Consider the following 24303-nt stretch of genomic DNA (forward strand, 5'->3'; position numbering starts at 1 on the left):
GCAAATACCTCGGGTAGGTCATAGCAGGAAAACACTACCAATTCAAAGTTCTACTGTATGGGGTCACAACTGCACCAAGGGTCTTCACAAAGTGGCTGGCATTAATAGCAGCACATCTACATTGACAAAACGTTAATGTATTCCCCTGCTTGGACGATTGGCTAAAACAAGCCAGCACCCAACAGCAGTGTCAGCAGCACAATAAGCTGACAGTAGACAGTTCATCATCAATGTCCCAATATCTCACCTATAAGCTCTTCAAATTCAACCATGCTTAGGAGCAATCCTGAATACACAGTTGGGGCTAGTTTATCCCAATCCCACTTGGAGACAGAACTTTCAGACACTACCTCAATTCCGGCCAAACAAAACAGTCATGTGTCTACTGTGTATGATGGCATCTTGCATTGCCATACTTCACAACGCAAGACTACACATGCTCCCACTGCACCCATGTCTCGCTCGCCGGTGGTCTCAGTCCATGATCTAGTGTTGATAGACTGCGAAACTCACTTCCCTCTGCAACTGTGGAACCTCAACAATCTGTTGAAAGGGTGGCCTTTGTTGGACCCTGTACCTCAAATCACTCTGGTAGACATGGTTTGGAATGCACACCTCCAACACCTCACAGTACAAGGTCTGTGTGATGCCAAACTTCAATCTCTATGCATCAATTACTTGGAACTTCAGGCAGTATTCCTTGCACTGAACGCGATCCTTGTCCATCTATCTCACAAGGTAGTTCTAGTCCGGACGGACAATATGACAGCCATGTACTATCTACAAAAACGGTGCGAGAGCAAGGTCTTCTCAGTTACCTCACCTCTCAGACATATAGAACTGGGCTCTTCACCATCACATTCATTTGTTGGCCGAATATCTGCCAGGAATGGACAACAATTTTGCGGACCTGCTCATCAGGATGCATCAACAGACTCACTTCCCTACTTTCAAAGGGGGAGGTTTCCTCACATAAACCTGTTCGCCTCAGCTATAAACGTAAAATGGCCACACTCCGCATCCAGGTTCCCACACCCACTATCCAAGGGCAGTGCACTATGGATGAGTTGGTCAGGGATCATTGCCTATGCTTTTCTACCCCTCCCTCCCACCCATTCCATTTCTGGTTCAGAGGCTCGGGCAAACATCTCTCACCATGTTCCTTGTAGCTCCTGCCTTGGCACGTCAGCCCTGGTTCACAACACTACTAGATCTCTCAGTAGTCCCGCACGAGAAACTCCCCTACAACCTGGACCTTCTCATTCAGGATCAGAGACAAATAAGACACCTGTACCCCAAGATGCTCAACCTAGCAATTTGGCTCCTGTGTTAGTTTTGTTGTTTATACTTACCATCAGAATATATAGATATCCTTAAAAGGCACGTAGACCCACAACTAGAGCCTGTTATGCTGCAAAGTTGTAATGTTTTGTTGGCTACTGCCAACCTAAACAAATCAATCCTATCAAAGCCAATATACAAGACATAATTAGCTACTTGCTTCATTTGCAGAAGTCCAATTTAGCATTCACTTCAATTCTATTACATCTTGCTGCAATAGCTGTCTAGCTCCACAATAGAGAGCATCCTTCACTCTTCACAATTCCAGTCATTAAAGCATTCATGGAAGAACGAGTTATTCCACCTAGTTTACCTCCTGTACCCTCTTGGAACCTAAAGATTGTGCTTACTAGGCTCATGGGGTCCACCTTTTGAGCCTTTGCATCTGTGCCCACTTCACTTTCTATCATGGAAAGTGGCATTTCTGGTTGCCATTACCTCACTTAGGGGTGTTGGTGAGCTCCAAGCTTTTAACCACAGAAGAATATACATAAAGACAAATTGGTACTTTTGTAGTTTCTCAGTTTCATCTCAATCAATCCATTAAGCTACCTGTCTTTCTCCCTAACCTGGATTGCGTGGCAGAAAGAGCTCTCTATACCTTAGACATAAAAAGAGCACTCATGTTCTCTACAGATTGAACTAAAATCTTCAGAAAAACAAAGCAACTCTGTGTAGCCTTTTCTCCACCTCATAAAGGCAACTAACTCTATCCAAGTCAGGAATAGACAGATGGATAGTAAAATGCATTCAAACGTGCTACATTAAAGCCAAAAGACATTAACCTGTAACTCCCAAGGCATACCATACTCCTAAAAAGGGAGCAACTATGACCTTTTTAGGAAATATCCCCATAGCTGAGATTTGTAAATCAGGTACATGGTGTGCACCACACACATTTACTAAACGCTACTGTGTAGACTTGTTAGCACGCCAACAAGCCAATGTAGGTCAGGCAGTGCTATGTACCCTTTTTCATACTACTGCTACTCCCACACGCTAGCCACTGCTTCCAAGAATGGACTGCTTTACAGTCTGTGCAGAACATGTGTATCTGCAGTCGCACATGCCATTGAACGGATTAGGGTACTTACCCTTTACGCACCTGTTTATGGCATGCAGTGCTGTAGATTCACATGTGCCCTCTCTCCTCCCCGTACTATCTTAACAAAGGAGTCTATGCCCATGCTCAATATTGTGGAGAGGAGGAGTCACTCTACCTTGTAACTCGAAAGACTTCTTCGAAAACAACAAGTTGCACAACTCTAAACCCAACACTACATGGCAGGAGTTTGCAGAGTATTTGAATCTACAGCACTACATGCTACAAACAGATACGTGCAGGGTAAGTAACATAATCCTTTCACCTATATTTAGCTTTTTCTTCCTATTTGCCTTAATTTACTCTCCCACATCTCCATACTTCCCTATACATTGGTATGTTGTTGTTACTACCTTTTTCTCCTTTTATACATTGACCTATTGTTTGCAGCATGGTGCAGTTAGGAAGGGTGTAAGCCGCTTGGAGAAACACAAGAGGCGTTTTGCTGAAAAGAGAAGACTTGGCAAACTGCAAGGAGGCATGAGAATCAGCATTGAAGGAAACCGGATGCCCCTGTAGCGTGCCAAAACATTTAGAGGTATCGCCCAGGAGGTGCCTGTGTGTGAATCATGCATGCACTGGCATTAAAGCCATGGAGGTAGTGTGAAGTTTGCATGCTCTGGCTGTAAACGTCTATGGGCAGTTTGCGACTCATACTCACTCTGATGGTTCCTCCATGGAGTTGTGCAAGTCATGTTCTAACAGTATCCCACTGTAGGCAGTATGAGAATTATGTCCATGCATGCTGTTTTACTGCTGGACATGAAGTTTTTGAGATGGGTGACTGGAATTCAAGAAGTGTCCCTAGCCTTTATAGATAGTTACCTTGTCTGCATTTTAGTAATATTTTTGGTCTGGTACACATTCAGAGTTTTCTGCCTTCCTTAATTTTGCCCTCTGCTAACAGAGAATTCACTTCTTGACTTGTAGGGTTACTTACCCATCACTTTCTGCTTTCTAAGTCTGAGGTGTCTAATTTAAGAAAGTCAATATCATCTTGATTAACACACAGCAGAAACACGTTTGGTAACCTGCTTCTTCTGTTGAGCATAAGTTGAATCTGTTTTTGAGACAAATAGTTAAAAGCTCCAAGAATGATTTTTTGTTTTTGGCTGCAAACGGCCCCATGCTGGCCTGCAAATATTTTACATCCTTGTGTGACTCTCCTAAAGTAATTTTTGGTAAGTGCACCACCTACAGTGTTGGTAAGTTCATCCAATATCCTTAGTGTTGGGTAGGTGTATATTTCAGTGCCCCCTGCATGATGTGCTCTGAAGGCCTGTGATAATGATGTGATGTAAAGCTATTTATCGACTAACCGCATATTGCATAATAGCATATTGCATAATAGAACATTGCATGCACAGATGTGTAAGGTTTAAACTTTAACTGTCTGAGAAGTGTGTTGTAAGTAATTCACAAAAAGAGTTTAAACAAAGAAGGCAATGCAAAGTTAGACAATACTTTTTTGAATGAGGATGAAAAAGGGAGAGAAAGAGGAAGAGCAGAGATTAGAAGGGAAAAGAGAAGAAAGACTGTAAAAATGAAAGTAGAGTTGTAGCCTTATAAGTACACAAAGTGGGCGGGGGTGGAGTCCAGCAGAGATAATAGTAAATATGACGTTATTGAATAATGGGTGTAGACAGATTGGGAGGATAGATTCCAAAGTCTATATTGTACAATTAGGTGGGAGGGGAGGATTGATCACCTTAGCAGTACATGACCGGTAGTTAGTGAGTAGCAACCAGAGCTTGTTACGCTTTACAGATAACTGTATTGAATCTGTTTATCGGTATCTAGCCTGTGGTGATTACAAATTAGATTCCACCAACATAGAAGAAGACTATTGTCTGTAGATTTCCAATTAGAGGTAATAAAAATAGGCTATGGAGATCAAGGGATCAGTATATTTTGCAAGTATTCTATGCCAACTCCACACACACCATGTAAGCTGCCCTGAAAGAGTAAATATGTGAGAAAGGTATGTGAATCTGGATGATGTCTTTGATACGGTTCCATATCAAAAGCCAGAAGGTGGATAAAATTGGGCAAGAAAAAAGTGAAAATCCGTGACCGGGCGTGTATGGCATTGCCAGCAAGTATCTTGTTGTGCAAGTTTGAGTTTAGAGAGATGAACAGGGGTGTAAAAAAGTCTATTATAAAAGAAATATAGTGTTTGGGTGAGGCTGGCTAAGCGAGCAGTATTATGTATTTTGCTCCAAATTCTGTCCCAGACAGAGGATCGTCAAGTAATATCCAGATCAGTTTCCCACAGTGCCTTTGTACGTGTTTTGGCCCTATCTGGATCAGGTGATCTCAAATGTTTGGAAATGCGGCCTATTAGGGTGAGTGGATGTTGTAATTGGATGAGGAGATATTGTGGGATAGGAAATATGAGGGGAAAAGTGCTGTGTGAGAGTATTCTGAACCATAGTAAAGAGACTGCAGTACTGGGAGCACATATGAGGTTGTAGGTTGTATGTCGATGATAACTCTGAGAACGAAATAGATAGGGGTACCTAAATTGTATAGTTGTGAGACGAGAAGTATTCTTTTGTTCATCCATTTCTTCCCAAGTAAATTCCTTTCCCGCCTCTTAAGTAGATTACTATACCAAAGAGGGATGTTAAAGAATTGATTAATGGGAGTGAAGGATAAAACAAAATTTGTTTTTCAATAGTGTGAATGCATTAGCAATGGTACTATTTGGAAGTGTGGACATAAAAAGAATGGGTTTGTGAGAGAAAGGTGATAACCTAGCCTGTTACAGAGAGAGCCAGAGCTTCTGCGGAGTTTCAAGTTGTGTACATATATAGATTTGTAATTGTTTGATGCCAAAGGCTCTGCGGTAGTTAAAAAAAAATCTGAAAAGTTAACTTATCCTGTGTGCTTTATTATTGATGTTTAGGAAAGTGCAAGAACTGTCCGCAAAACTACTGTTAGGACTGAAGCCATATTGTACGACATCAATGAGGTTGGGCATTAGAGAAATTAAGCGAAGGGCCAAGACTTAGGCAAAAAGTTCAGAATTGATTAAAGAAATGGGTCTGTAGTTATTGCATTGGGTCAAGTCATGTTTCCTTTTTTAGAGATTAAGCATATTGTGGCTTCTGCAAAGGAGCCAGAGGTGGAGTTTTAAATCAGTGAATTGAGTTAATAATTTAAAGAGTTTGGGAAAGAAGAGGTTTGCAAAATGAAGATAATAATTCAATGTGAAACCATCTATTCAACTGTTAAACCATCTGGACCTCGGGTTTTACCTTTATAAAGAGATTGAACAGTTGAATAGAGTTTCTTAATTTGAAGCAGTTTTTTTTAAATAGCGAAGTCTATAGGTGTTGAGGCTCTATGTTTAAGATTGGAAAAATAATTAAGGGACTCCTCAGAAGGTATAGTTTCTGGAGTATATAAATCTTTTAATAAGAGGCAAAACATGATGCAATATCAGCATCTCTGAACAGCTTGTCGTCATGATTGTTAGTAATGGATTTGATAGCAGTCTTTTCCTGTCTGCATTATAAGTAGCGAACTAGGAGGGAACTAGCCCTATTATTACCATCGTAATATTTGGCATTTGGTTAAGGAGTGTACCACAGGCTTGTTCAGTTGTATATTTAATAAAATTGTGGATGTAATTAGGGCTTTAAGATCTCGTTTATTTTTGCTTGTGTAATACATATGTTCAAAGGACTTTATGCGTGCCAATATGGAAGCAGATTTTTGCTGTGCAGATTTCTATTAGGAGTAGGCAAAGGCCATAATAAAACCCCTTGGGGCCACGTTGACGGCGTCCCAGACAAAAGTAAATAATGATTGATCATTGTCATTGAACTGGGAAAATTGTTTGATGATGGCGGTATAGGAAGCAAGGAAAAAAGCATCTGAAAGAAGCAAATGATTGAACCACAAAGAAGACTTTGTAGACATAACAGCAAGGAAGTCTAAGGGCCATATGTATCAAGCAAATTCGCATTCGCAAAGGCCAAAATTCGCAGAATTTCGGCCTTTGCGAATGCGAATTTGCTACATGGTATGTATTAAGCAAAATCTGGTGAAAATTAAGGAATTGCAAAATTTGCGATTCCTTATTTTGCAATTGCATTTAAGGAATCGCAAATTTTGCGATTCCTTAAATGCAATGTATGAAGCAAAAAAAATTTGCAAAATGTCCTTAAGGAATCGCAAATTACCACCAACCTCTAGTTGGTGGTAAGTTGCGAATTACTTGAAAAATGCACATTTTTGCATTTTTCAAAGTGCCATATGACACACATTCATGCCCTTGGGGCATGTATGTGCGCCACATGTGCACCCATGCATATTTCAGGGGTGCAACAGGGTGTCCTTTGGACACCCCTGCACCCTTGAAATTATTCTCAATTTGCGATTAGCAAATTGCGAATCGCAAATTGCGAATAATTTCCCATTCATTCCTATGGGCCTCCTGGCCCATAGAAATGAATGGGAAAGTATTCCTTAATTGCGATTCGCAATTTGCTAATCGCAATTAAGGAATTTTAAGAAACCGCAAAAAAATGTGATTTTGTACATACATACCCATTTGCGATTCTCAAATAGCGATTTCTTAAAAATCGCCATTTGTGAATCTCAAATGGGTATCTTGATACATATGGCCCTAAATCAATTAACCCTGGGAGGGGATCCAAGATTAAAATAGAATCAATCTCTGAGTTAACCACATGTTGCAATAAACGTTTACTAAGAAAAATATGATCCAGTCTAGAGTGAGAGTGATGGGTAAGGGAATAAAACGATTAATTTAACACGTCAGGATTATATAATCTCCTGTAATCAGAGCGTGAGTGTGAAGAAATTAGGTTTTTGATGGTCCAAGGGGCGGCATGAGGAACAAAACATGAAGTGGAGTGCCTATCCATAAGTGGATCGAGAACTTGGTTAAAATAACCTTCCCGTCACCAACTTAGCAAAAGTGTGTTCAGATATAGTGCATGAAAGCATATGCCCAAAATTTGGGTCTGCGTGAGTTGGACTATAGATGTTTAGTAGAGTGGGAGTGATGTAATCAATTGTAAGTATAACTAGTATCCGACGACCCTCTGTGTCTTGACGTTGAGAGTGTATAGTAATGGTGATATAATTGTGTCAAAGAATTATAACACCATTTTTGTTTGATGTGGAGAGAGAGAAGAAAACTCCACCAACTAATTTTTTTCCGAGTTTAGCAACCTCAAATTCATTAAGGTTTGTCTCTTGTAATAAAGTTTTGTAACATTTCAAGCGAGCTAGATGAGATAAAATACGCTGACGTTTGATGGGGTTCTGGAGCACCTGAACATTCCATGTAACTGTTAAGTTGCTTTACATTGAAAATACATAAGTCAGCTGCTGATACAACACATATCAAAGTAATCGTTTGGATTTTTAAAACTTACTTGTTTCTGCATCTTTGTGGATTGCGGGGAGGCATTGAGCTTTTAGTGGATGGTGGGCAAGGCAAAAGGCTGTAGATCTCCCGGGGCGGCTGGAGCGTTTCCGCCATCTTGGGGGAGTGAAGGTCAGCGGGACAGTTGTTGTTGCCCGGACTGGTTAAATGCAGGCACAGCTGCGGACACACTGCTGGTGTGCCGAAGGCAAGCCTGTCTGCGCCGGACTATCGCCAGTCGCCAGAACCCCTGTACATTTTTCCGTGGATTCTACCAGGTATTCACAGGAAGAGCTTCTGGCTTTGGCACCCAAGTGCCCTTCTCTACCTTGGGCCTTACAGGATCGCTCCTTTAATTGTGAATTCTTTGCATTCAAGCTAGCCCCTGGGGAGTGGGTCTATGTCCATCAGGCCATACGGAGTACAAGTTCCTCAGCTTGAACTGCCGCTCACTCGTGAAACACCATGCTGAGGTGTTTGATCTCTTAGCTGATGAGTCCCCGGATGCGCTATTCCTAGCGGAGACATGGCTCACCCAAGACTCAGTGACAGAGCCTTGGCTGGCTCTTCCTCAAGGCTATGTGTTAAAGACCGTTAATAGAGGGGGGGAGAGGGGGCTTTATTGCAGTGGTTGTTAAGGAGGTCTATACTTTCAGTCTGTGTAAGGAGAACTTAGTGGACTGTGAAAGTGCTTTATTTAAAATCATGCTGAACCACAATTTTACAGTATCTGCCCTCCTAATCTACAGGCCCCTTGGGCCATTGAGTTTGTTTAGGGAAGATCTACTGAGTAAAGTGGGACTACTTGCAAGTAAGGTGGCGAATTTCACCATCTTAGGGGTCTTAATCTCCATCTTGAGAATGGGGGGGGGGGGGGGGGGGGGGGCGAGATTTCCAGTTTCATGGCCTACCTAGAGGCCTTCCAGTTGACGCAGCACGTTCTCGAGGGCACACACGTGGCTGGCCATTTACTGGACCCTCTTTTTTCCAATATCAGTCCTATAAAAATCTATCCGCCGGTCCTGCAGGCCTGGACTGACCACTTCTTGGTTTCGTTCTCACTGCAGCTGCAGGGTAAAGCTGATTTGATCTGCCCAGCCCAAGTACTTAAACGCCCCTGGCACAAGTTAGACCTGGATCTTTTGTCTGTCTGCCTGCCTGTCTAGGCACAGGCCTCCGCTACCGCCAGATGTGGAGGCGGTGAATTTGTGTTGTCAAGAATGGCTGACGCTTGGGGTATGTCTCCTGGGAAATATTATTTTTCTGGAAAACTTTATCTTTTGGTCATAACACATCAAGTTATCCTAGCAATTTGCTTACTGTGTTTTAAATGGAGTGCTATTAGACACAAGTAAAATATGTCCAAATATATAACACACACGTATAACATAACATTATTTACTTTGTATTGTATAATCCCAGTATAATGTGCTGCATGGCTAAACACTTATAAGGTCCAAAAGGCAAGACATATTGGCTATGCTAATGCTTGTTTTGATATGGTGCCAGTGGCGTGGGAGGAGGGAGAACACTCCCTTAGAAATTCCATGGCGTTCTCCATGTTGACAGAGGATACCAGGATAGGTTTTGCTTCCCGAGTACCAATTACAGGAAGAGTCTTTGCAGACTTGGAAAAGGGGGATGATTTACTGCCAATTTGCACTTTTTAGTTGGTCTTCCCATGTAAAGCGATGTAGCTAGTTCAGTGAAGAAGAGTAGGAGCTGGTAATCCAGGCAATTCAAAATGAAATAGCTTGAGCCAGAAGTGAAGGCAGCACAACATTAATATTGCTCTATTGTTAAAAGTGTATAGCAATATTTGAACGTCAAGTGAAAGAAGTAATTTGATGAATTGAAAGTAGAGGGAAAACGAGCATGCAGAATTTCTTTTTTTTTCTTCAAGATATTACCCTCAAAACCTGAATATAGACAAAGTGCCACCATACGCAATTATGTGTAGACCTGAAAGTAGTTGAAATAACTTGCGTCCTGTTGAAACATGCATTTACAATGCAACGGTCTCGCCTTTGCAAAAGTTAGAGCTATTGGCATTGTAAATTACACATTTTTTAATTGTGTTGGTTTTGATAACCGATAAATAAATGGCATTGAAAATGACAATGCCAATAGCTTAATCTCTCGCAAATGCGAGACCCATTGCATTTGCGCGCACACACACACACACACACACACAGCCACACACAGAGCCACACACACACACACACACACACACAGAGCCACACACACACACAGAGCCACACACACACATACACACACACACAGAGACACACACACACACACACAGAGGCACACACACACACAGCCACACACAGAGCCACACACACACAGAGCCACACACAGAGCCACACACATACAGAGCCACAAACACAGAGCCACACACACACCCAGAGCCACACACACAAAGAGCCGCACACACACACACAGCCACACACACAAACAGAGCCACACACAGAGCCACACGCACACACAGAGCCACACGCACACACAGAGCCACACGCACACACAGAGCCACACGCACACACAGAGCCACACGCACACACAGAGCCACACGCACACAGGCACACACACACACACACACAGGCACACACACACACAGGCACACACACACAGCCACACACAGCCACACACACACAGCCACACACACACAGCCACACACACAGAGCCACACACACAGAGCCACACACACAGAGCCACAAACACAGAGCCACACACACACAGAGCCACACACACAGAGCCACACACACACAGAGCCACACACACGCAGAGCCACACACACACGCACAGAGCCACACACACACGCACAGAGCCACACACACACGCACAGAGCCACACACACACGCACAGAGCCACACACAGAGACACACGCACAGAGCCACACACACAGAGCCACACACACACGCACAGAGCCACACACACACACACACGCACAGAGCCACACACACACACAGAGCCACGCACAGAGCCACACACACACACACAGAGCCACACACACAGAGCCACACACACGCACAGAGCCACACGCACAGAGCCACACACAGAGAGCCACACACACAGAGCCACACACACACGCACAGAGCCACACACACACACGCACAGAGCCACACACGCACAGAGCCACACACACACAGAGCCACACACACACAGAGCCACACACACACAGAGCCACACACACACAGAGCCACACACACACAGATCCACACACACAGAGCCACACACACACAGAGCCACACACACACAGAGCCACACACACAGAGAGCCACACACACACACAGAGAGCCACACACACACACACAGAGAGCCACACACACAGAGAGCCACACACACAGAGAGCCACACACACACAGAGAGCCACACACACACAGAGCCACACACACACACAGAGCCACACACACACACAGAGCCACACACACACAGAGCCACACACACACACAGAGCCACACACACACACAGAGCCACACACACACACACACAGAGCCACACACACACACACAGAGCCACACACACAGAGCCACACACACAGAGCCACACACACAGAGCCACACACACAGAGCCACACACACACACACAGAGCCACACACACACACACAGAGCCACACACACACACAGAGCCACACACACACACAGAGCCACACACACGCAGAGCCAAATAATCCCACGGACTCGCTAATTCTCGCTCCGGTGCCTTCTCAACTCACGGGTTCACACTCTGCGACTCTGGGCAATAGCTTGCTTAATCTCCACATCGGCCCTTCGCTGCGGGATGCCTGGCTTTCGCCTTGTGGATACCCTTCCAGGGTTATCTCACAGGGGAATACCAGGACGGGTTCCCTAAGCAAGCGCGGAGATGCCCCAGGGTAAGTCCAGCGCTATATAAGTTTCATACATTTACATTTACACACACGCAGAGCCACACACACGCAGAGCCACACACACAGAGAGCCACACACACGCAGAGCCACACACACGCAGAGCCACACACACGCAGAGCCACACACACGCAGAGCCACACACACAGAGAGCCACACACACAGAGAGCCACACACACAGAGAGCCACACACACAGAGAGCCACACACACAGAGAGCCACACACACACAGAGAGCCACACACACACAGAGAGCCACACACACACAGAGAGCCACACACACACAGAGAGCCACACACACACAGAGAGCCACACACACACAGAGAGCCACACACACACAGAGAGCCACACACACACAGAGAGCCACACACACACAGAGAGCCACACACACACAGAGAGCCACACACACACACAGCGAGCCACACACACACACAGCGAGCCACACACACAGCCACACACACACACAGCCACACACACACACACAGCCACACACACACACACAGCCACACACACACACAGCCACACACACACACAGCCACACACACACACAGACACACACACACACACACACACACACACACACACACACAGACACACACACACACACACACAGACACACACACACACACACACAGACACACACACACACACACACACACAGACACACACACACACACACACACACACACACACACACACAGCCACACACACACACACAGCCACACACACACACACAGCCACACACACAGAGCCACACTGTACAACATGGCTAAAACGATCACATTAACAAAGCCAATAGTTCTTATGTCGGTGAGGCCTACTGGCTTTGCCAATTTTGTTTCTGCTGGGACAAGAGTTGCACCAGCGCAGCTAAAGCCAGTCGACCCCCATCAGCGTGCCGGCTCCCTGGCGACAAACCCCACAACCACCCGCCGCCCAGCCAGACGGGTCTGCCGGTAATCCTCCTGGTGTGCCCCTTTATTACCCTGCCCTGTCTCCTGGATAAAGCACATGGCAGCGCCAGATGTTGAACTCTCCACCACAAGGCTGCAGCACTGAAAGCCGCCCCAAGTCTCTCCCACTCTGAACTCTCCCGCCCCGCCCCGAGGTGGTAATCGCAGATCGATAAAGGAAATGTTCACAAACCGTCTCAGAGAAGCAAGAACGCCCACACTTTAATTGCGTCCGTGAATGCTTTGTCTTTTTTTCTCCTTGTGCTCTTGTGCGTTTTCTGCTGGCTTTCTGTGCAGGGACTCGCTGTTTTGTCCTCCGCTGGACAAGCTGTGGGTTCCTCCCCCACTCTAGCTGTTTCCCCTATCTATCTGGCAGAACGGGTAGAGCTGGGCAGGTGTTCTGGGCCCAGGTCGCCAACAGGCCTCCCCCTCCCTTCTTGGCCTGGTGATGTGTTGCGGGGGAACTGAGGGCCAGGGCTGTATGTGCCCATGGGGCCACAGATCCTGGGCATGTTTCGTGGGGGGCGGGGGGTCGCGGAGCAGGAGTGGCATCAGGCGACGTGCGGGTGGACTTGTGTCAGGTTGGCAATGTTGTAGACGGCAGCCCGGGCGAGTACCTCTGGAAGTGTGGGTGGTATTGACGGGGTCAACATAAATGTTGTCCCATGCTGACCCCGGGCTGCCTCGGGGGTGTCCTGTTCATCCGTGGCCACGGTACAGTGGTAACCTTTAGTTACGTATTTACTCATCGACTTGATCACTAGTGCAGTTTCCCACTTCATTACAGACACTTCCGGGAGGCGTGCATGAGCCGAAGCGCATAACTGCAAGTCAAGCCGCTAAGACGCAGCGAAGTGAGTGTTGCGGGTCCCGACTGAGGGGTAGAAATTGCGGGCCATGGGTTGCGGCCGCCGGAGGTGTCTGGGCTTGTGGCACAGGGGTGCTTTGCTCATGGGAATTCAGGGGCCCTCCCCGTCACGGCAGGAACCATGGTGCCCTGCCCCAGCAATCAGCCCAGATAGAAACCGGGGGGCAGGCGCGGGGGAAGGTGCCAGAGTGCACGTAGTTTTACTGATCTCGCAGGAGACCGGACAGATGGGCTGAACTATTTTGAATGATGGACCAGTTTCAAGAACTGGAGCGGGTATGCAGATTGGTTGGCAGTGCATTGTTTAGTAGTTTGGGCGCCCACCTACGTCCATCAGGACTAGTAAATTTGTCCATGCATGTAAATAGCCATTCTTCATGGTTGCGGCAGTAGTTGGTGTTGTGCTTTGTCCCTAGGGGAGGCCTCGGGATGTTTATCGTCACAGTTACCTACTCGGTTTTAAACGCTGTTCATTATAATAACTGTTCCGATTTTCTAAATAAAATGAGCACATGAACTCATAAATAATTGAACATGAGAATCCTAGGCAGTGGCAGTCGGCACAGTAAGGATGTTGGGGAACACTCTGCAGTAGGGGTTGCCATTCACAACGGGGCGATGCGGTGCATGTGACCCATCCTGTAGGTAACAGGAATGTAGCGGGTTCTAAGTTTGTATACCTTGTCCAGCGCAAGCGCTCACCAGCCCCGTCCCTTTCAGACTGACTTGCTGCTGGCATAAAAGGTTCCTTATCTTCTTTATGGGGCCATCTGGACCCATAAAGAAGATAATAAACCTTTTATCACAAACGTAAGGCAAGGAACCCAGTCAGAAAAGGAAGGGGCTTAGAGATAAAGAAGAACGTCACTAGGACCTCTTCTCCAATGGCTGGCCACAGTTTAGGAGGCCAGCCAATGGAGAAGAGGGGCGGGACTTAACCCTCGCTAGTGAAGTTCACTCTAAAACATAAAATCTTGCGAGCTCGACTGCGCATGTACGCAGTATGCCATGTGAGACCTAAAAAGATGACCTCCGCTTTGCTACTCAGACTGAAAATGGCAGCATTGAGATGTGTGTCACCTCCAGAGTCCGAAATGGAGTCAAAGCTCCACTGAATCAGGACGCACAGGCATTGCTGGGTTGAGGCTGCCTTTCGCTGTCTGTGGGGCGCAGAGAGGATTTGGGAAGAGAGGCCGGAACTCAAGTTTCTCCTGTGAAGCGCTGATGCTTCTCAGAATTCTGATGAGCAGCTGCTATCTTGCGTGGCGTCCAGCCATGCTCTCCCAAACTGAAAATGATCGGTGTTGGCTTTGACTGTAAAATCTCTCCTTCAGCTAGTGAGATTTTATCTGACAATACTACCTCCTTTGTGTTGCGTGAATTTTAGTTATGATGGCACTCCGCTCTCTTAGTTGAGTACATTATAGGCTAGTATCATACTCACATTAGGAGAGGGTTTTTTGGTTATGATAACTACCTTTATTTTAAGGTTGGCCATTCATGTGGTGACTGGCACACCTAGCTATAACAATGTATGCTTCAACAGAGCAAGGATGAACTGCATTGTTGCTGCCCATCTGCCTCTAGTGAGGATGTTCAGTTTGGCCTCTGCTTTGATTATACCTGTCAAACATGTCAACAACAAAAAAAAGCTGGACTGCAACATCATTATTCTATTCGCGGTCATGCTCTAGTTTCACTGTACTTGTATTGGAGTAGTTGTATTGAGATGTACCAAAAGACATTTTATTGGAAGATGTACCAGGGACAGACTGACTCTTGCATTGGGTGAGGTTTTTATAGACCATTCCTTCTTCTTTGGATGAAACCATGCTAGGTTACATTCTTTATACATCAAATAAGGTGATGCTGAGCTAATTACATGCATTTGGATTTGGTTTTGGTTTTGCTGCATTATTCTCATTCACCATTTGTCATGTGACTTCTTTCAAGGGTTTCTGAAAAAGTTTAATTTTTTATTTTAGTGTTATATAGCACATCAGCAGTCCATTTGTTCACCGATTTCTCAGCACCACACAATCCAATTGTACATAAGTACAGTTTGTTGGCTGTTATCTGTGTGTGCTCATCAATAGTGCTAGACTGTGATGATCAATCTTGCACCAGGTTCGGCAAGCGGGATGTGGCGATGTCCCTGTACCATGGTTAATGACTATATTGACTGCCCACAGTATTATGTTAGGGTATACAGACACTTACACTACTTCTCTATAGGGTGATCTTTTACCAAGTTGACATAATGCATATTTTTTCTCAAAACATTCTATTTGTAAACTCTGTGTACAAATGACACATTTGTTTCAAAAGGTGCCTTCCATTGTGTGCAGGAAAAATCCAGTAGTGTTCCTTCATTAGCTGCAGAAAGCTTTTTAACCTGTGGTAATTAACCAGGTCATTTTGCTGCTACTTTAACACTGCTTGATCTGCATGTTGTTTTAAGAGCACTAACTCTGTGAAATGGGCGCCGAAAAGCAACTGTTAATTTTAAGCCATTTCACTTGGTTCATTCACTGTATTAAAAGTTGTATTAAATAGTGCATGTATGTTCCTGTATCTAAATACATGAATGAGCGAGCGATATGTGGTATTACTGTGTGCGTGTGTGTGTGTGTGTGTGTATATATATATATTTTTTTTTTCTCTCATTTTATGCCTATGATCTCTCCTAAGAACAGTTGTAACAAATGGATGTAGTTTTGAGCTAGTAACTGAATTAGCAGAGCTTGGATTGCCTGAAATCTGCTGTTACTCCCCTTCACCTATCTTTTCTGCAATTTTTCTGACTTTCCCTGAACTCTGCCCTTCCAAACATTCACAAATCTGTGCTTGATGTATTTGTATTTCCACAATTGTAAATCCTCATCTGAAATGTCTAAGAGATTTAGAGTATATGGTGCGTCTGATACATGGTAGTAAAGATTCAATCTGTAATCACTTTTCTGGGATGAATATTGGGATAGCAGCAAGCACAACGCTAATAGATCCCACCTATGCAAGAGATATTGGCTTTGAGAATGTGTATTTGCCATGTGATATAGCAGCACGGCTGCTGTGCAGCATGGCTAAAAATGAAGGGGGAAAAGGGGCTATTTTGTGGCCAGCGCTAACCATGTTCTATCGCTTTTTGTTTTCACCCACGCTGCTGTACATCATGGCTAACAAAAACATTGACAAAATCAGTAGATCTCGCATAGGCGAGACCTATTAGCTCTGCCAATGCTTGTTTGTTCAAGGACTTAAATGTAACAAAACATGTTTTTGTGCCCGATCTCCTACCGAAAGAAAATCTTTTACTCCCACATGCCTTTAATAGGTATACTGACATAATGAGTAGTTAACGTACAATTCTGGTTCTTCCTAAAGTAGTTTTTTATAGTGTTTAGTAATGCCATAATAAAGTATGCTTGTTTCAGAAGTGAAAGTTCAAATGTGAAAATGATATTGTGTGAGGAAGCCACACAGTTATTATCCAGATCTGTCCAAAACCACACTGAATAAATGTCTTAACTGTGTGCACCTAAAATCAAACGAGGTTCAAGATCCAAGTCCTGCTTCTGAAATCAGGCTCCAGCAAGATGGCAACAGGATGAGCAGGCAATTCTTAAATTGTTGCGGATCCATAGGGTGAGTCTGAACGAACAAGAATTACAGGCCACTGACCTGTGAAAGTGAATTTATAGATGAGTTGTTTTCTCCCGGTAGTGGCACCTTTAACCCCTTAAGTGCTGCCTCGGTGCATTGGCCGACGGCAGCACTACCTCCCCAGTGCTGCGCACGACCATTGGACGTCCATTCAGCACTAGTTCCAATGGACAGCGCAGCACTGGGGAGGAATGTTTAATAGCATCTATGAGGTTAACAGTGTTGAGCTCCATTTGTGCAGGCTATCACTTACTCTCCCCAGGACTGTTGTCACCAGAGCTGAATGAGGCTGGAAGGGGCAGAGTTTACAGCTTCTGCTTTGCAGTAGGGCGTTGGTGATCTGCCAGAATGTCTGCCAGTTGGTTAGGCTCCACTTGTAAACAAAGTAAGCCTGGTCTGAGAGTGCTCTTCCATTTGCACAGATGGTTCATGATGTTAATGAGACTGCTTTTGAGGTCGGTCTGTGAACTACTGAGTCGACCATTCATTTTCCTGAGCCAGAGGCACCAAGTACAACTAACTCGAGTAACGTTAAGCCCCGTTATGGACAAGATGTGAAGGAGCAACAACTGCATCCTGATGTAACGGAGTACAAAAAGTATAGGTTCGAGGCATGTGGGCTGCTGAATTCATATCTGTGCATAGATCGCCGCCTAGTGTTGGGTCCGGATGATTGCACATTGTTGTCCTGGAAGAGTCTTCGAAGTATCACAAGATAGGTGGCTCCTCCCCTGGACTACAGTGCGCATGGGCATCGCCTCCATCCCCAGATTGTTTTTTTCCGCCATTGGGTTCGGATGTGTTTCGGTTCCCTCTGTCGGAATCGATAATAGTTTAACTTTTCTAACTTGAGACCAAAAGGTCTTTAGGCTTGACGTCGGTATCGTTTTTCGTTCGGGTTTGACTATTCTTCAGCTCCGAACTCTTGCTGCCCTTCCGCGTGCTGTCGGCGCGGACGGGCCTACACGATGCTCCAGACATGGAACGAACCCCGTTCAAGAGGTGTCCGGTGTGCACCTCCAAGTATTCACACCTCGACGTGCACCCAGTGTGCAACAAATGTCTGTCGCCGGACCATGACGAGACCAGGTGTATGGCCTGTTCAAAGTTCCGGTGTAAGAAGACTCTCAAGCTTCGTCGGGCGGCTAGACTCCAGGCCCAGTTATCAGCGCCCCCGCCAGACAACATCTTCGAAGAAGGCGTTGGAGACGACAATGTCTTTAAAGTTTCGGACTCTAGCCCGGCGTCGGAAGAAGAAAACTACGACGCGGGAGACGAGGAGTTTGATGAAGTCGTCGGTGAGGTAGGGGACGACGATGGGGCCATTGCCACCGTGGAGGATAGCTCAGAGGAGGAGCATCCTCAGACTGACTCAGGGGTCAACCCCCATTATACGGCCCAGGTCGAGGGATCGCCTTCGGGCCTTACCCAAGACCTTGTTAATTGTCCCACGACCTCACCTACGGGCCCGGCCACGGACATTTCTGATGTGCCACTCCCGTTGAAGAAAACTAAAGTGAAGCCATCGGGGTCCACACCACCGGTTTTGAAACCGAAAGTGAAAGTCGCTCTGGTGGGACAGAAAGCTCCTGAGGCCTCGAAGTCAAAGAAATTCAAAATGGCCGACGGCAAGAGCCACGCCAAGATGGACGACCCGAAGACCCCGGTGTCGAAGCCGAAGGCGAAGACGACCGACGCGGCCGCGTCGGCGCCGAAGGTGGTCGAGGTCGATGACCCGAAGAAGGCTCCAAAGAAGCATCAGAGCGACGCCGAAGCTCTGGCTGCGCCGACTCCGGCCGTCAAGGCCAAGGATGGTGGTGTGTCGGCTCCGAAAACTGTGCCTTTCGCCGACCCGACTTCGGACTCGGGGAAATCGCTTGAGCAGGTCCAGCCCTCTCCGGCCTTAGCCAAGAAGGTCGTCGAGTCCCTGCAGAGGATTCGGAAGGACGCTGAGGCTCCCGAACCGAAGGATGTGGTGCCGAAGCCTACACCGAAGCCGGCAAAGGCGCAGACGCCTATCCGCTACACGCTGCCGCCGAAGACGACGCCGAAGGCTTTCGCTCCGAAGCATGGGGCCGGGGTGCCTCTGAAGGCGGTGTCAACGCCCAAGGCGTCCTTGGTGGTGCCGAAGCCTCGGCTCCAGCCGCTCGCAGATGAGGAACGTCGGGAGGTTATCATCGACGCCAACACCGGGAAGCTCTCTCTCCTCAAACGGAAGATCACCACGGAGCCGGTGTTGGAGCATTATCGTATTACACTCAAAAACAAGAAGGACTCTGCGGGTACTTCTGCCCCTATAGAGCCTGCATCTCCACATAATTTAGAACTTTCACCAACGCATTCAAACGCTGGGGAAGGTGACGGAGATGAAGAGGACGAGTACAACTATCCAGCATACTCTGATCCAGAGGAGGTACATGAACCTTGGTCTGCCGGAGGCGACCCTGAGGACCCTCAGTCGGGTCAGGAACCGCAGCTTTTTGCTGCAAAGACTTCTCCAACAGAGGACTCTGCAGCCTTCAACGCTCTGATTGAGAGGGCTGCAGCTAATCATGATGTTGACCTACATTCAGATCCTGTGGATGTAGATTTTCTGTTTGACACTTTCTCAGTGGCTGAGAAGTCAGTCAAGACATTGCCAATGCTAAAGGGAGTGCTGAAACATGCGCCAGAGGTTTTCAAGGAGCCCACTCGGGCGCGAGTCGTCAATCCTCGTATTGATAAAAAATACAAGGCAGCGCCCTCGGATCCAACTTACATCAAGGGGCACTTGCCACTGGATTCTTTGGTGGTATCCAACGCACGTAAGCGGGCGAACTCGCAGACCACGGGTGACGCTCCTCCCCCAGACAAAGAGTCGAAAATATTTGAAGCCTCAGGGAAAAGAATTGCTGCGCAGGCAGCTAATATTTGGCGCATTTCAAACACGCAGGCCCTACTTGCACGCTACGATAGGGCGCATTATGACACCCTAGAAACACTTCTGCAGCACTTGCCTGATCAGTACAAGGAGGCAGGGGAAATGTTGATTCAGGAGGGGAAGCTGATCACCAACGCTTCCATCAAATGTGCGCTGGACGTGGCTGATACCGCCTCCAGGGCAATCAACACTAGCGTGTTGCTGAGGAGACATGCATGGCTTAGGATATCAGGATTCAAACCAGATATACAGACGACCATCCTGAACCAAACAGTTAATCCTGACCACCTGTTTGGCCCTGAGGTGGATGCGGCACTTGAAAAAATAAAGAAAGACACGGACACTGCCAAGTCTATGGGGGCCCTCCAGTCTCAGCAGTTTCGGGGTGGTTCCTTTCGCCGCTCCAATAACAGAGGCACCTCAAGGGGTCAGGCATCACAGTCCACACAGTATTACAAGACCAACACCCAGACCTCATACACCAACAAGAGTAGAGGTGGTTACAGGGGCAACAACATCAAAGGCAGGGGACGTGGAAACAACAGCTCCCGGTCCTCCACAGCCAACAAACAGTGATGCCTTGTCACTGCTCCCCGACCACACAACACCGGTCGGGGGGAGACTCCAGCAGTTCCTGCCCGCGTGGAAATCCATCACCACGGACAGGTGGGTCAAGTCTCTTATCCAGTACGGTTACTGTCTGGAACTTACTTCCACTCCACCAAACATACCTCCAAGAAGCCGTCCTATGTCCGGCGAGCACTTGCACTTGTTGCAGCAGGAGGTTCAAGTCATGCTGCAAAAAGGGGCAATAGAGCTCATCCCACTGCAAGAAAGGGGAACAGGAGTTTACTCTCTGTACTTTCTAATCCCCAAAAAGGACTGATCCCTAAGGCCCATCCTGGACCTCAGGCCCCTCAACTGGTACATTCTATCGGAGCACTTCCATATGCTCACGTTGCAGCAGGTCCTCCCCCTGCTTCGACAAGGGGACTTCCTGGCTACGCTAGATCTAAAGGATGCGTATTTTCACATCCCCCTGCATCCTTCCCACAGGAAGTACCTCAGATTCACGATTCAAGACCAGCACTACCAGTTCAGGGTTCTGCCTTTCGGGGTCACCACGGCGCCAAGGGTCTTTACAAAGTGCCTGGCGACTGTGGCAGCGCATCTACGACGCCAGAACGTCCACGTCTATCCCTATCTGGACGACTGGCTCATTCAGGCAAAGACAGAACAGCAGTGCGCGGACCACGTGTCCCGCACAATTCACCTCCTGCACGATCTGGGATTCTCGCGGAACTATCCAAAATCCCATCTCCAGCCCGCCCATATATGGCAGTATCTGGGCGCGACAATAGACACTCTGGCAGCCACTGCGCAGCCAAATTCAGTGAGAATCGCCAGTATCCAAACGCTGATCCAACGATTCAGACCTCAGCACTCGCTTCCAGCGAAAGTGTTCATGCAGTTGATAGGCATGATGGCCTCCTGCATCTCCATCGTCCCGCACGCGAGGTTACATATGCGTCCGCTTCAGGAGTGCCTAGCACGTCAGTGGACTCAGGCTCATGGGCAACTGACAGACCTAGTGTTGGTGAGCGGTCGGGCATACAACTCTCTGCATTGGTGGAATCCACAAAACCTTTGCAAGGGCCGACCGTTCCAGGAGCCTGTGCCACAGATTATCCTGACAACGGACGCTTCTCTCCAGGGATGGGGAGCGCATGTACTCCACTACACAGTGCAGGGACTATGGACACTACAGCAAAGGAAGATGCACATCAACGTTTTGGAACTGATGGCAATCTTCATGGCCTTGAAGGCCTTCAAAGTACATCTGTGCAACAAGGTCGTGTTGATCCGGACGGACAACATGACGGCCATGTACTACATTCAGAAGCAGGGGGGCACACACTCTCCGCAGCTGTCTCATCTGGCTCAGAGCATGTGGAAGTGGGCCATTCAGAGGAACATCTTCCTCATGGCAGAGCATCTCCCGGGCAAGGACAACCAAATGGCGGACCTGCTCAGCAGGCACAGCCACCAAATGCACGAGTGGGAGATACATCCATCAGTACTCCAACCGTACTTCCAAAGGTGGGGTTATCCAGAGATAGACCTGTTCGCCACAAAGGAGAACGCAAAATGCCAAAGCTTCGCCGCCAGGTTCCCACACCCGCAATCGCAGGGCAATGCGATGTGGATGAACTGGTCAGGCAGATTTGCGTACGCTTTTCCCCCAGCACCTCTGATACCGCTGGTGGCGCGCAAACTCAGGCAGCACTCGATGACTCTCATCCTGGTTGCTCCAACGTGGGCTCGCCAACCATGGTACACCACGTTTCTAGAACTGTCCGTGGTACCGCATCAGAGGCTACATCTCACACCCAGCCTTCTGACGCAGAGCCATGGCGACATTCAGCACCCAGATCCGCAACAGCTCAACCTGGCGGTCTGGCTCCTGAAGTCCTAGAGTTTGGCTACCTCAACCTTCCCCCCGATTGTATGGACATCATTCGGGAGGCAAGGAAGCCCACTACTAGAGCTTGTTATGCGGCTAAATGGAAGAGGTTTGTCATTTACTGTGTCAACCACAATATTGACCCGCTGGATGCTTCCATTCAGAACATCATTTGTTACCTGTTCCACCTGTACCAATGCAATTTGGCGTACTCTTCCATCCGCATTCACTTGTCTGCAATGGAAGCATACCTCCAGAATAGGCAACACCTATCACTTTTTAAGGTCCCTGCTATCAAGGCTTTTCTGGAAGGACTCAAAAGAGTCATTCCACCACGGACACCACCAGCTCCGGAATGGAACCTCAATGTGGTTCTTACAAGGCTGATGGGTCCTCCCTTTGAGCCACTGCACTCTTGTGAGCTTCAGTTTCTGACTTGGAAGGTTGCTTTCTTGGTAGCAATTACATCGCTACGGAGGGTTAGCGAGTTGCAGGCGCTCACCATCCAGGAACCTTTCTTCCAAGTACACGCTAACAGGGTGGTACTCCGCACTAACCCTAAATTCTTACCCAAGGTTGTATCTCAATTCCACATGAACCAGACAATTGAGTTGCCAGTATTTTTCCAAAACCCAGAGTCGCTGGCGGAGCGGATGCTCCACACCCTTGACGTTAAAAGAGCCTTGATGTACTACGTTGACAGGACAAAAGATTTTCGTAAGACCAAGCAACTTTTCGTTGCTTTTGCCTCACACCACAAGGGAAACGCTATCTCCAAAGCTGGGATCGCTAGGTGGATCGTGAAATGCATTCAGATCTGTTACGCTAAGGCTAAACGCACTCTCACAATTCCACCGAGAGCCCACTCCACCAGAAAGTTGGGGGCCTCTATGGCTTTCCTAGGTAACATTCCCTTAGAAGATATTTGTAGAGCAGCCACATGGTCTACCACACATACTTTCACTAAACATTACTGTGTAGACGTGCACTCCAAACAGCAGGCAGCTGTTGGTCAGGCTGTTCTCAAAACACTTTTTCAGACCGCTGCAGCTGGCACGGGCGGCCGCCAATAATAGGAGGACTGCTATGTATTTAATGCACAGATATGAATTCAGCAGCCCACATGCCTCGAACTGCAAATGCTACTTACCAGTATGCATCTGTTCTTGGCATGTAGGGCTGCTGACATTCATATCGCCCACCCTCCTCCCCGGCGCCTGTAGCAGCTGCAGTATTCTTATATATATATATATACATATGCTCATAGCATGGGCATCACTCACATACTTCACTCCATCTCTGCCAATGGCTAAAACCAATCTGGGGATGGAGGCGATGCCCATGCGCACTGTAGTCCAGGGGAGGAGCCACCTATCTCGTGATACTTCGAAGACTCTTCCAGGACAACAATGTGCAATCATCCGGACCCAACACTAGGCGGCGATCTATGCACAGATATGAATGTCAGCAGCCCTACATGCCAAGAACAGATGCATACTGGTAAGTAGCATTTGCATTTTAATGTATGGGATGTGGAAATCCATGTCAAACTATTTTTTTGTGCAAGTTTTGATCACTTCCTTCCTTGCAAGCTTGATGAATGGAGTGCCTGTGGCAATTGCACTTATTTTTGCCAGCCGTGTCAGGCAGAAAAAGTCTCTCTTGGTATTCTCGAAAGGATGGGGGGTGGGTAGCTGCTAGAG

The 24303-nt window shown here is 47.1% G+C and overlaps 1 protein-coding gene across 4 annotated transcripts in view; it reads left to right on the forward strand.

Moving 5' to 3' along the window:
• Positions 1-24303, forward strand: part of IWS1 (interacts with SUPT6H, CTD assembly factor 1) — a 273237-nt gene that overhangs the window by 223828 nt on the left and 25106 nt on the right. For 2 of the 4 annotated variants that reach the window (XM_086943814.1, XM_086943816.1), the window contains exon 14: positions 2834-2981. The exons of the other annotated variants lie outside the window; for them this stretch is intronic. In XM_086943814.1, the coding sequence (XP_086799940.1) occupies positions 2834-2962 (129 nt within the window). In that variant the 3' untranslated portion in view covers positions 2963-2981. The remainder of the gene's footprint in view (positions 1-2833; positions 2982-24303) is intronic. 4 annotated transcript variants of the gene reach the window in all.

This window comes from Lissotriton vulgaris, chromosome 11 (assembly GCF_964263255.1).
Source record: "Lissotriton vulgaris chromosome 11, aLisVul1.2, whole genome shotgun sequence".
NCBI lineage: Eukaryota > Metazoa > Chordata > Amphibia > Caudata > Salamandridae > Lissotriton > Lissotriton vulgaris.